The 13,502-nt window shown below is 39.9% G+C and overlaps 1 protein-coding gene across 1 annotated transcript in view; it reads left to right on the top strand.

Annotated features, from left to right (window-relative positions):
• Positions 1-12,958, top strand: part of fhit (fragile histidine triad diadenosine triphosphatase) — a 279,982-nt gene extending 267,024 nt beyond the window's left edge. The window contains exons 7-8 of the mRNA XM_061041526.1: positions 11,097-11,207; positions 12,808-12,958. Coding sequence (XP_060897509.1) covers positions 11,097-11,204 — 108 coding nt within the window. The 3' untranslated portion in view covers positions 11,205-11,207; positions 12,808-12,958. The remainder of the gene's footprint in view (positions 1-11,096; positions 11,208-12,807) is intronic.
• The last annotated feature ends 544 nt before the right edge of the window (positions 12,959-13,502 follow it).

Raw genomic sequence — 13,502 nt, 5'->3', positions numbered from 1 at the left:
CTCGCTGTCCTTCTGTAACGCATTTAGACAGTCCGTCAGTTTATGTTAGGGGAGACGGCGGTTTTTGTCATTAATTGGCAGGTTGTTTCACCTTCAGAAAAAATGCATCTTCAAAGACCCAAAAGCTCACTGCGACGTCAAAGTAATGAGAGCCACTGCTGCAGATTATTCCGAGAAAACCATCATTACATCAATGCAGAGAGGGAACAGTGTGCGCTGCTTAATATAGATTCAGCGTTATGGGAGAAGTGATCAGATGATAAGACACCAAAGTGAGATGGATAGAAAAGAGATCTGGGCACAACTGTGAATGCAGGCAGTAAACTCCAAAGAACAAGTGATAAAAGTCTCAAATCTTTTGCATTTTTGTCATATTCTAAGAAACATCTTTAACAAAAATAATCTAAAGATTAAAACAGCTTTTTTTTTTTTTTACAAGTGATGTCCGTGCAAAATGTCTGATATAAAATGATTTAGTCATGTTCATAAATCCATCCAGTCCAGTGAGTTTTTCTTCTTTTGTGACAAAGTAGTGACAGAAAAACGTTGGGCCAAAGGCAGCGGGCGCTTCTGCTAGCTATCTGTACGTTAGTTCAGCTCTCAGCCTATACGATGATAGTTGTGAAGTACGGACAGACAGGCCACGAGAAGCGTCACCCACCTCCACTGTGGATTATTTTCAATCCCACCAGCGCTCCAGAAGGTTTAACAGTACATCACTATTTACTTTTAATGCAGGATTATGATCTGATGAGGAAGGAAAGTAGCGTTTCCAGCCTGGTCTGTGGGCGCTAACACTATGGGGGCTATTTCTTTTTATTTTGGGGTCTTTGATGCTTTTATTTAGAGACAGGACAGTGGATTGAGTCAGAGATCAGGGAGAGTGAGAGTGGGGTATGACATGCGGGAAAGGAGCCACAGGTCGGATTCAAACCCCAGCTACCTTCTTGGAGTATCATAGCCTCTGTACATGGGGGTGCGTGCACTAACCACTAGGCTACGGGCGCCCGAAAGAGGAGCGGACTGTACCGTTTAACTAGTGCAACTAACAGACCCAGGATTACCTGGGCCGGTCAAAAACTGGATTCCTGGCACCACAAATAAACACGAGTGCTGAGGATGATGTGGTTGGTTTTAAAAGTCATCTTCTATTGCTGAACATGCTTACTTTTTTACTTTGAGTTCTGGATGCCAGACATATAAGCAAAACGAAATGAAATCTTGAAAAAGGCCTCAATTAAAAAAAACAGCTAGTGGCTTTAGAGATTCTGTTTGATTTATTTTAACCAAAAGAGGTTCAAACCTGTGTTAACTTTCTTTGATCAGGATTGTGGTGGATCGCCTTCACTTTGAGTTAAATGTACTGATAGAAAAAAACAACTGACTCGATGCTTAAATCCTTAATGTGATTCATAAAGAAACAAGATCAAACATCAGCCATTGATGTCTTAAAAGTAAAACAATCTACCAAACTAACTGGAAACTAAACTGCTATGAATCAATTCAGATTTTATAAAGTTATAAAAAAAATGTTTGAAGCTTTCTGCCACATCATTAAATGTCTAAATCAAATTTCATAAACATATTCATTGAAATGTGTAAGCTATTAAATATGGATTTGTCCAAAAGTGAAATACAAGTATGAAGAGACAATGCTGTTATTTTGTTTCTCATCTGTTTTCATCATAATTTCCCACCGCTGTGAGGAGTCTGTCTCTGTGACGTCATCCATTGGTTTCCTAGCGTAGTTTTGAAGCCCATTGATCGTAGTCGCCATGTTGGAACTGCTGTCTCAAGCTATCTTTCAGTCAACCTAGAAACAGGCAAAGAGCTGGAGCCAAGGTGGATCTTAAGCTTCACCACAATCTGAATTCAACATAAAGCTTTGCCTAAAAAAAGTCAAAATGGATGAGATATTAAAAAATGTTCACCCCTGTGCTCTGTGCCGATAAAGACATGATATATTAGTACCAACACAGTTTTTTGTACCAGGCTAAACAGTTTCTGCTGTCAAAACAGACATTTTAACTGAACTTTTGGTGCACTTTGCAGCCAGCCTCTAGTGGACACTGAAGGAACTGCACATTTTTTACACTAATTGGTTTCGTTCTTTCAACACTGAAGGTTGCCACTTGTTTAAAACTGAAATGTCTACTGATGCTTCTATGTGAAGAAAGAAAAACAAGACAATTCTGGAGAAGAGTGGCTAATTCTATGTAGTTCTTTGTAATGCCTGTTACCCCGGGTCGCCCACTCAGACGATTGATCAATGAACAGCTCACTGTGAAACCAGCCTAACAGAGCTTGGCTGGTTAAAGAAGACAGGATACGTTTTGTTTCTATGCACTAGATCAGGGGCTCCCAAACTTTTCACCTACAACCCCAAAAAACCACCTGGGGGGTCCCAGCCCCCACTTTGGGAACCACTGTACTAGATAGTAGGTACTGCTTTGTCTATAGGGGGCGCCAAGTTCAACACCAAATGGAAGTTCCTCACAAGCAGCTTCAAATTTTAGCAGTGGATTTAAGTTTGTAATGTTCAGACTATTTAGCGTTCAGACAATATTGCAGAAACAAAAATAATATCCATGAGGTGAAGCAAAGGTGTTCAGCGATTCTAATGCTTCTCGATCAGTTAAAGATGGTTTGAAACATACTGTGTGTGGGTGTGAGTCTGAATGTGTTACCATCCAGATAAAATAAGTCTTTGTTCTTACTTCCTGAAATGTTTCAGCCACCAAATGCAAGATGTTCACCAACAACTGTGATGTGTTTATCTCACAAAATGCCTCAGCATGATGTTGATATTCTTGTGACTAATACAGCAGCCCGTAGCAGTCTGTGACAAACTAAATTACTCATGTCTAGTTTGATTGACAGGCCGGGGTCTTAACCCAGTCTGGTCTCATTCAGGATTCCGGCATGCAGGGTTTTCTCCTACGGGCTCCGACCATTTGTGTCTGAGTATATTGACTGCTACAGTACCTATGGAGGCCTCGTTATCTGTTCCGCGCCTGTGGAATGGCGTCGAGGTCAGGATGACCTCTCAGTCACCCTGTGGGGTCACTGTTTAATGAAGGCATGTCCTGCCTGACGTATAGGGTCGAGGCCGACGTGCCGTCCAACACCGAGTCGCCCCGGGAGAAAATGGGGTTACCAGAGGTTAATCAAGTGCAATTTCTTTCTCTGTCCTGCCTGATATTTCCTCCTCCACTTTGAGGGGCTGAAAGAGCCGTACAATATGTTGCTCCATATGTGTCTGAAATCCAGTGAATCCAGTGCTTCACAGTTTTTTTTTTGCTGTGTTTTTTTATTCATCTTTGCCTGTACAGTCTTAAGTTATGCCCCGGTTAAAGTTTTTTTTTTCTGACCATCTAACATTCTAATCTATTAGATCCTCGTCAGGTTCAAACAATATGCATATCTACCCTACACAAGGTCACATATATGTATCTACTTAACACAAGATCACATGTGCATATGCACCCCACACAAGATTATATATGCACACCTCAAAATTATAGCATTTTGTAAAAGGTGACCAAATTGAAAACCCCCAGACCAAGGTTGAACCCATTAGAGCTCAAACATACTGTATGTCTAAGCATGAGCAGTGTGATCAAAGCAAATTAACATGCCATGCTGTTTAATGCAAAAGGATAGCACACTAGGTTTTCCCTTTAAGATGACTATATATTTACAAGATGAATCAGCTGTATATGATATTAGTGCAGACTTTTAACAGAAGTTAGCGTAATGTTCACTTGGCCTGCAGAGTCTTCATGTCAACAGCCTGTTTACATTTTCACCACGCTGCTACACACAGGCTTCTACATCCCTTTGCATATTGCCCGTTCAAGGCAGGGTATTAACACCCAATGTGTTTTACATATGGAGGCAGAATGGTGGGTCGAAGTCTTTCTGTCCCTTTTTTTTTTTTTTTTCCATCAGAGGTTGTATCAGAGATGTACGAGCCAGACGGTGGCAATTTCTAATGTCAGAGCCGGCAGGGCGGAACAGCAATGTGTGTGTATGTGTGAAGCTCTCACTGTTTGTTAACATGTCGTGCCTCTGGTGCTTCCCCAACAATGTGAAATCACACAACCGGACAACGATACTACGCCTTTGTAAACACAAAGTTAAAATACAAAGGCAGAATGATGATGGAACTCTTTTACGGCTCTGCTGGGAATCAAACTGTGTAAAGGACTGGAGTGTTGTATTACCAGCAGCAATTTGTCCTGGTAACAAGTTAACACTGGGAATACAATAACAGACAATTCACAGAGCAAAATCCAAAGCTTAATATCTACTTTTAGCTGCTGTGTGGAGGACTGTGAGAGTGTCTTTTCAAAATGTTACAACCACAAGGCTGGTCTCACAGATTACACACATTTGAATATTATTCAAGATGGTAAATGACATTTAAATAACACCATTGAAACACAGCACAAGTCTTGATTTATTACATCTGTGGAAAGATGGCTGCTTGGAGAATGGACTAAAAGTGTTCTCATAAAAATAACAACTTCTAATTATTTGTGTATACGATTAACACTCTGAATGTTTATCTCGTTTGATACCTTTTTTTCTTCTTAAAAGCAATTTAGTAGATTTTTTAAAACACATACCTTGCAGTAATTGGGTTTGAACTTGTATATTTCTTTTTCAGTCTTCTGACTACTCAAAGCACATTCACACAATGATGGTAGAGGCTGCTGGGTAAAGTGACCATCAAAAGTAACTAACGCCATTTATACACATTCAAACACAAATTTGCAAATAAGCAAATTGGGGTTAAGTGTCTTGCGCGAGGACACATTGGACATGTTGCTACAGGAGCTGGAGATCAAACCCCCAACCTTCCGGTTAGAAGACGACCGCTCCACTACCACTGAGCCACAGCCGCCACAGTAGATTGCAGCAGCATCAAAAAGGAAACAGTTCTTCTTAACTAAATGACCACATATGGTAGGTTTTTAAAGGGCAGAAGGAGTTTGATTCAGGACTCTGATTAAAAGCTCACGTGTGAATTCATCTGTAGGATAACTGCATCATGCTCAGAATAGAGAACAAGAGCTGCAAATACAACCGTTTTTAAACTTAGCCTGTATAATTATTTCCAGACTGAGCTGAGGTGAGCCTCATGTTATCAAAGCCTTACATAAAACAAACCCAGAGACACTTTATCAAGTTTCCTGCTAATTAGATTCATGGAAATACGTCTGGCAAAAAGCCTGATTGTCATTGGTAATTACCAGCCCAAGATTAAAAGATTTTTCACTCCCAGCTGCCATCTTTATCTTAGTCTTAGGAGCTCTGCGAGAGATGGAGAAAGAGGGCACGAGGCAACCTGAACCCAACACACCTTTTTTTTTTTTTGGGCTGAAAATAGATAAGAGACACATATCGTTATTGAACCGCTGCCTGCACGGTAGGAGAGGAAATATTGACCACAGATCCTTTGAACAACTTGATGACAATTGCCGTTACTATTTCTAAATTTGTCATGAAATCCAGGATACTGTTGGTTCTGAGGGGAAGCAAACCATCAAATGTATTAGTGACCTTCCTGGCAGTGCTGGAAGAAAACAGTACAGGGGACAGTAAGTTGGACGGGGGTGCTAAAACACTGAGGCATGGAGGACTTCTACCAGTGCCCTCACAGCAACAAGAGTAGTTCTCACTCATTGTCCAGCAGGTTGGACCAATGTTTGCCTTATTATGATGCTGGTTAACACAAAAATGTGCAGTTTGGACGTCTGGAAACTCTTTTAGCTGATAAAAATGGATTTATAAACGGTTATAAAAACGTCATTTATAATAGTAATAGCTGTTGAAAAAGATGCACGATGTTGTTCAATGATCCCGTTCAATGTTTCCATAATGTTTTTTTTATTTTTTTATTATAGTAACACCCAATAGACAAACAAAAACACAAGAGGTACACTTCACCTCTCCATGAAGCCAAAGAAAAAACAAAGAAAAGAAACAAAACAAAACAAAAACAAACAAAAAATAAAAATTCCCGCCTCCATCAACCATCAAACCAGTTCCTGCCCTCCCTCATCCCACCCCAATCTTAAATAAATGGTAAAACTAAGAATTGTATTAAAATAAGCGGCAGAAAAAAAAAAGAGAATCACTTGCCAGATCAAGAAACAAGACATTTTGCAAACGCTAAGTCAAATTTGAGTGATGATGGCATATATTTACATGCATATATACAGTCATATATATATATATATATATATATAGGTATATATAATTTCTATTGTTTTAATTAATTAATTCTTTGTTTCCATAATGTTGGAGATTGTTTCTCATCTGATTTGTGGTTTCATTTAGGGACCGTGGGTCATGCTCATGTTCAGCTTTCATCAGGTTCAGATCTACTTTCTGTGTCTTTCCCTTTGTTGGCCTCAAGGGCCTTTTCAGATAGGACGCCATCTTCAGCTCGGCGGGTAGCGGAATACGCTCCTGCGCGGCACCACACATAAACAATGAACGGGCTTGACGGCGGCACGCAGCGCACACCGTGTCCTATCTGAAAGGCCCTTCAGTCATTATTTTCAAACCTTATTGTGTATCGGTACGTGTGAGAACACCACCGTTGAGGCCTATATGTGAATAAATTACACCAACAAAAAGTCTACCAACCAGAACCATTGGATTTTTCCATTGGTCTCGTTTCTGTTTTTGCCTTTCTGAATACATTCATGAGCTATAAGATATCAACTCCTACTGCTGCTTCAGTAAGGCGTGACATTTTGTCTGAGCCTTTATCCTCCGTCCCAAGCAGCTCGTTGTGTCCCCTGCTGATTGTCTGATGACCTCCAGGATCACCTTGTTGTAGTGCGTACATCCCCCCCCCCCCCCTCCGCTCCCTCAGGGCAGCTTCCTTTTTGTTGTTGTGTCTGCTTAAAGGTCAAGGCTCCAGACATAAAGAGCATCATGTTGACTACATGTACTGTATGATAAGAATATAGAGTAACATAGAAGGATGTTGAGTGAAACAGTCTTTGTGGTGGGCCGTGTTTGTGTGTCAGTGTGTTCATAACACTCTGGTGGATGCTCAAACCGTACACGTTTTTCTTCTCTTATTCTCCCAACAAAGACTGTTCTCTTTTTTTTTTTTTTACAAACCTTGTCCTCTGATTGGCCAACTATGCATAGCAGTAGTCCCTCAATTGCATGCCATTGTTAGGAAGAACAATCCGTTGCTAAGAAAGGAAGATGGTTGCTAAGGACCCGCCTTTTATCACTTGTGGACTAACTTTGATCAGATAGATCCGCTGACAGAAGTCCCGTTAATTTAACATCGGTATCTTTACTGTGAAAAAGAAGATGATTGCCTAGTGGTTAGTGTGCAGGCCCAATGTAAAGAGGCTATAGTCCTTAAAGCAACCGGCCCGGGGTTCAAATCCGACTTGAAGCTCCCTACCCCCATGTCAATCCCCTCTCTCTCTCTCTCTCTGATTTCTGACTCTATCCACTGTCCTGTTTTCTAAAATTAAGGTATAAAAAGCCCCAAAATGAATCTTGCAATGCAAAAACTGCAGGCTGTGACGGAGAAATCGACAAAACTGAAGACAGCATCTGAAGTAAACGTGTAACAAAGTACTACGGGACATGACGTTGTTTAAAGTCTGGTGGATGGACAAATGTCAAACGACTCAGACAAGGAGAAACACAATGGAGTGCTGCTCGGACTGATGCAGATTTGTTCACTTTAATGTGAGTCACACAGCTAGTTCAGCTGATTTTAAATTAACCGTTGCTATGGACACGGCTCCTAATATAGACTCCATCTGACTATTCGTTCAATGGAAGTAAAAAATTATTCATAAATCAATGAAATCATTTCCAGTCAATTACTGACGTCCGTGACCACCGTGTAGGCGTTCAATGCTGCGATAACAACCATCTCACTATACATCGACCTTTACATAACAAGCACACGCATGAACCCACTCGTACATCATCATCCCTTACACAACGGCCCACTCACTATACTTTATAAAACATCATTCAAGACAATCAAAAGGATAACAGACAAGCATCTCTGTCACCTGTATTTATACTCCTCCATTCTTACACCAACTGTGTCCCTGAATCCAAACAAATCCAAACCAGCTCGAAGAACCAACACTGTTAAATATGATTTTCATTTTGGTTTTATGTGAAAATAATCTAAATTAACTTCAACTTGTGAGAAAAACTGGCTAGTTGACTATTTCCTTCAAACACACGCTGCTTTATTGAACACATTTGAAACCGATTTTTGTGACATTTTTCACATCTTCACAAATGATTAATGATTTCTATTAGAAAGAATTACAAACAGGACTGATACACAAAAAGTGAATAGCTGCATTTAAAAAAGAAAATGGTGAATAAATCATCTGCCTTTAAAACAAACAACATGAACCATCCAGGCTCAATTTAAACCCATTAAATTAATTTGATTGTGAATAAATGCTTTAAAAAGCCGAGCGGCTGAAATGAATTATTGCATTTAAATGAATAAAATTGATTTGTAATGGTGTGGAAAAACAAATAAAAGCTGAAGAATGGTCTGAATGTAATGAGCAGTGAGTGACACAGGGGTGTCATTACAGCCCCCCCCCCCCCCCCCCCAACATGTTGGCTTTAGCCAGCATTAGATGAAGACACACACACACACATTAGTATTCATGGACATGTTCATCACTGACAGAGCGAGCAGGGTTTCTGTGTCCACACTGGCAGCTCTGCTACTGAGAAGAGGAGCTTTACTAAAGAGGTTTAACACAACTCAACAGGGAGGCACAAAGTACACACACACACACACACACACACACACACACACATATACACACACACATATACACACAAGCACCCTCAAATGTTTGGACATGAGCTCAGCTGCTTGTAGAGCTTTCTTTTAGATAGAATGCAAGACCCACCTCCTCCTTTCATTTCAGTCTCCGTCTGTTTAATGTCGTTCAAAAGTTGATATAAAAAAAACACGTCTTACATCAGGGGTCTCCAACAGGTACCTCGGGAGCTACTGGTAGCCCGCGGGCAGGTTTTCAGTAGCTCGGTAAATGCACCTCTTCCCACTATTCATATATTTGGCCCATAAAGTATGAAGTACTAATGTTTTCTTGGACATTGATGTGAATTTAAGATTATTGATAAGCATTGGCTTATTGCAATTTCACAGATGTACAAACAGCAGCTTAATTCAGCTGAGCTATGTAAATAAATGCAAGCGATTTGATGCAAGTAGCCCTTGGCCACTTTCATTTTTTGAAAGTAGCTCTCAGATGAAAAAAGGTTGGAGACCCCTGTCTTACATCAACACTGAGCCAGACTTTTCCCATTTTTTGCACAAGCAATCCTGGCTTAGTTTTTCTACTGTACAACATATGAGGACATGTGTGGACAGAGGCAGAGTGTATGCTGTTTTCGACGTTGTATCATTGATCAGGGATGTGATTCTTTCAGATTCATGCAGAATTGCTCCCTGCTTTGCTTTTTTTTCGTCCCATGCCGATCGCATCCCTGATTTAATGTATTAGCACATTTGCAGTGTATGCATCTGTTTTGGCTTTGAATCCTTTTTTTTTTCTAACTTTTGAAAGTATTTTTGAATTTGCATTGTTTGTGAATTTGCAGCCCTTTTCTCCCAATCAAAATTATTCTGGCTTTTGCAGCAACTTTGCCCCTCTGAGCCACCATATATAAAGGTATTACATAAAATAAACAAGAACCAACAAGAGTCATAAATGTCATATGCTTATACCTAGTTGGAAGAAGCTCAATGGTAATCAAATCAAGCGTTAGGAAGTCAATATCACTAACCAAGCAGCCGTTTGTCAAACACATAGAGTGATAACTCTATTGATTAGATAAGAGACTAGGAGTCAAAAAGGGTTAGGGTTACAATCATTTATTTGATGTTAGGAATGAAATGAAGTTTATCCTACCAACGTGCAATGTTCCTGCAATGTACACATGTTGAAATAGCATCTGTGCTAAGTGGTGACTTGTTGCAGATTGGTTTGGGTTTCGCTGGGCGCGCCTCAAACACAGCTTGCTCACCATAACTCTTACCAAACGTTTCATCAGCACTGGGATCAAAGCATCAGGTCTGAAATCATCATATTCATGGGGGACATGGGGGACAGGCAGCAGCGTCAGGCATGTGTTCATTTATCTGGTCACAGTTGACTGCAAATTGTTAAACTATCTGTGAAACTACGGTGGCTTTGCAATCGGTGACATTTTTAAAAAAAAACAGTCTCCACCTTTCTGTAGTCCATTGAGAATCTACTGACCTAGCCATTGGATTTTTTTTTTCTTTCAAAAAGAAATAATATATACTCACCCAAAAGGTCAGGGGTCAAACCAAATCAAGTGTTATGCATAGATCATCAACAGCATATATGTGTCGTTCATAAAATTCATGTAAGTATAAGTATGTTTTTCTTGTCTTCATACTGAATGTCTACCTCTGGTTATCTCTGATTATACAGATCTTCATGAGAGTTATCTTCAGTGCATGAAAGTCATAGACTTGAATCCTATGGTTGGCGCCAAAGTGAACCAAACCAAATTTGGTTTTAATTGAGGGGGTGCCAATTTTAAAAGCTGTTCTGAACAGTTAAAGTTAAACTCTGTTGGTTTTGCTGCATAGCTACAGATGTTATTATATGAAGTTCCATCACAGTCGTCTTGCATTTTGTTCTTCTTGGTGTCAAATTTATACAGTTTTTAATTGATTTCTAAAAGCAGCTATAGTTTAAAATTCCCATAAAGATAGGAAACGGTCAGTTGTTTTGTACACTCATCACCATCTCATCACCAGCTCTAGATGTATTTCAGTTTGCATCCTAGTATTCGTGCAGCATGCTGGGATGTAGTTTGGATTATTGCAAAGAGTTGGCCATGAAAAAAGTCTGAAATCTTCACCAAATCATCGTAGCTGTTTTTCACTGAAACAATCACACAAATGATCTGTCATCTGCAGAGAACAGGGCTACAGTTCCTTTGTGGTTTACTTTACATTACTCTGCCTCCAGATGATGTTTGACTGTTTTTCTTTGCAGCTGCAGAAGCATGATCGAGAAGATGAGGACGTTCCCTCCAAGTGGCGATCAGAGGAGGAAATGGCTGCAGAAGCGACAGACCTGAGGGAGCAGCTGGAGAAGTTCTAAATGGTAAAATAAAAACTGAAATTACTAAAATGAATAATCCTAAATCAACCATGAGTTCTGGCCACATTAATTAAGTTGATAGAATGAACAGCCATCATTGTGTCAGCACACAGTTCATTTCCCACAATGGAAACTTATTTCATTTTTTCATTCCACATTATGTAGAAGAGTTTTATTTCTTGATTTTTTTTTTGTTAAGAAAATTCATCACCGATTCCTAATTGTATTATTCATTTTTAATAACATCCAGTGTTTGTGACTTTTTGATGCATTTTGGCTCATTTACATAGAAATGGGTGGATTTGTCCAGAGTGTTTATAATTGACATACGAGCAAATCTGTTTTCATGACTTTTCTTTTTGCTTGATTCTCCACATTACATTTACAATAGCATTGCTGAAACTGATTAATTCCCAGGCATTAAATCATCACACAGAGCATGACTGTCTCAGCATATAGAATAGCATTTTTATCTGATAAAAGATAAGTGTTATCTATTGTACAGCACATTACACCCTTGGCAAACTCATCTGTAGATAATATCAGGGCCCCTTTTGACACCATTTTTGAGACGTACGACTGATTTTTGAAGTCAGTTCAAGTTTCAGCCCGATCGCCCGTCGTTCGTCTTGCAGTGTACAGGGCATGTTTGAAACTGTGGTCATGCGGCTGCACATACTCGCGCAGTGAGAGCAGAGCCACAAGACGGTTCCCCAATTCCAGGACTCTTTTTTTCCTTATTGCAACTGTACACAAACCGTCATACAGCATTTGATAGCACCATGGCAACAGCAGGCATGCCTGTTTTAAGCGTCTTCCCCCTCCTATCACCAAAAATATGAACAAGAGAAACGCTGGCAGGAAATGTCTGCAGACCTCCAGCTGCCAGGGACTATCGTCACGTGTCATGTCTTAGCTTGCTAGTTAGCTTTTGTTTGTTGGGGATGCTGAGTGTGCGGGTGTGAGAGAGAGGGTCATTGACTGTGTTTGTATTTTAGCCGTGCATATGAGATAGATCTAGACTTCAACTTCCATCTGCAGAAGTTTTCAAAGGAATCTTTACAACAATTCTACAATTCACTTAGCAGACGCTTTTATCCAAAGCGACGTACATCAGAGAGTAAGAACAACACAAGCAAGGATCTAGAAAAAAAGGGAACAATGTCAGTAAGAGCAAACGATCAGCTTTGAGTCTGATTGGACACACAGGTGCTGACAGGAAGTGACCAGAGGCAAAGCACAACATTGAGGGCAGTTCTTGAGAGCTCTAATCAGTATAGAAACCATCTTATAAGTCGTCATTATCAAACACAAAAACTGACAATTGTCAATGCTCCTTCCCGATTTCCAAAGATTCTGTCGTACAGTGTTAGCATATAAATGGCGAGCTTTGGTCGTGCGCCGTAAATGATTCTGGTGTAGTGTGTGAGATGACATTCTACAACAACATTTTTACATTCCATACAGTGTCTGCCCGGCCTGAGTGTGACATAGCATGACATGTGCTATACATGAAAACTGAATTTCACATTACTGTGAATGTTTCTATTTTCTGAAAAATGTTCGACCCATGAACTGAAGCTCAGTTTACATTTCTGTGCAGGACGATGTTCAACATTTCATCTGCAGCGTGAGGACGACATGACACCAAACATTAAAGTTATGTTCACTTGAAGATACTTTGGATTCATTTATTCTATTCATGCATTTTTGTTACCTAACATTTTGATTGAATAAAAAGTGTTTGTTCACCACATACGACTCTTTGTAACAAACATTATTTAAAAGGGTTAAACTCTAAAATCATTTGTGCATTAACAGGAAAATAATCAGTGCAACATAACTCTTGGAACCAATGAAATTCTAAAAAACAAAACAGTGAAATGGTTAAAATAAGTAATTTTAAAAAGAATTCATTTTATCAATGTAAAATTGTGTCATGTATAAAATGCTGCGAAGCATCAGTGCCGCCAACCGAACGAGAGGAAATTAGAGGTATTTAAGAGTCTGTTTCATATCCTATGCCAGCTCCTCTGAGCGAATCCAAATGCATGCTGGGATATCTCCCAAAAGTTCACACAGAAGTCAGCTCTCAGAGCGTCCCAGATCAAATGGGAGGCATGAGGACGCTTGAGTTCATTTGGACTACTTGACTTTGAACTGGGACAGTGCATGGAGGTTTTCCCAAAGTGCTGCATTAAGCCGGCTGTTTAAAGTGCAGAGTTCAGGCAAATTTCACTGAACAGTACAGACCCTGACTTCTAACAGACTTCAAACTGAAGCTACCCTGTCAGTGAT

This window comes from Labrus mixtus, chromosome 7, assembly GCF_963584025.1.
Source record: "Labrus mixtus chromosome 7, fLabMix1.1, whole genome shotgun sequence".
In the NCBI taxonomy this organism is placed as follows: Eukaryota; Metazoa; Chordata; class Actinopteri; order Labriformes; family Labridae; genus Labrus; species Labrus mixtus.
Note: the sequence above shows the minus strand (reverse complement) of the source record. Positions and strands in the feature narration are given on the sequence as shown.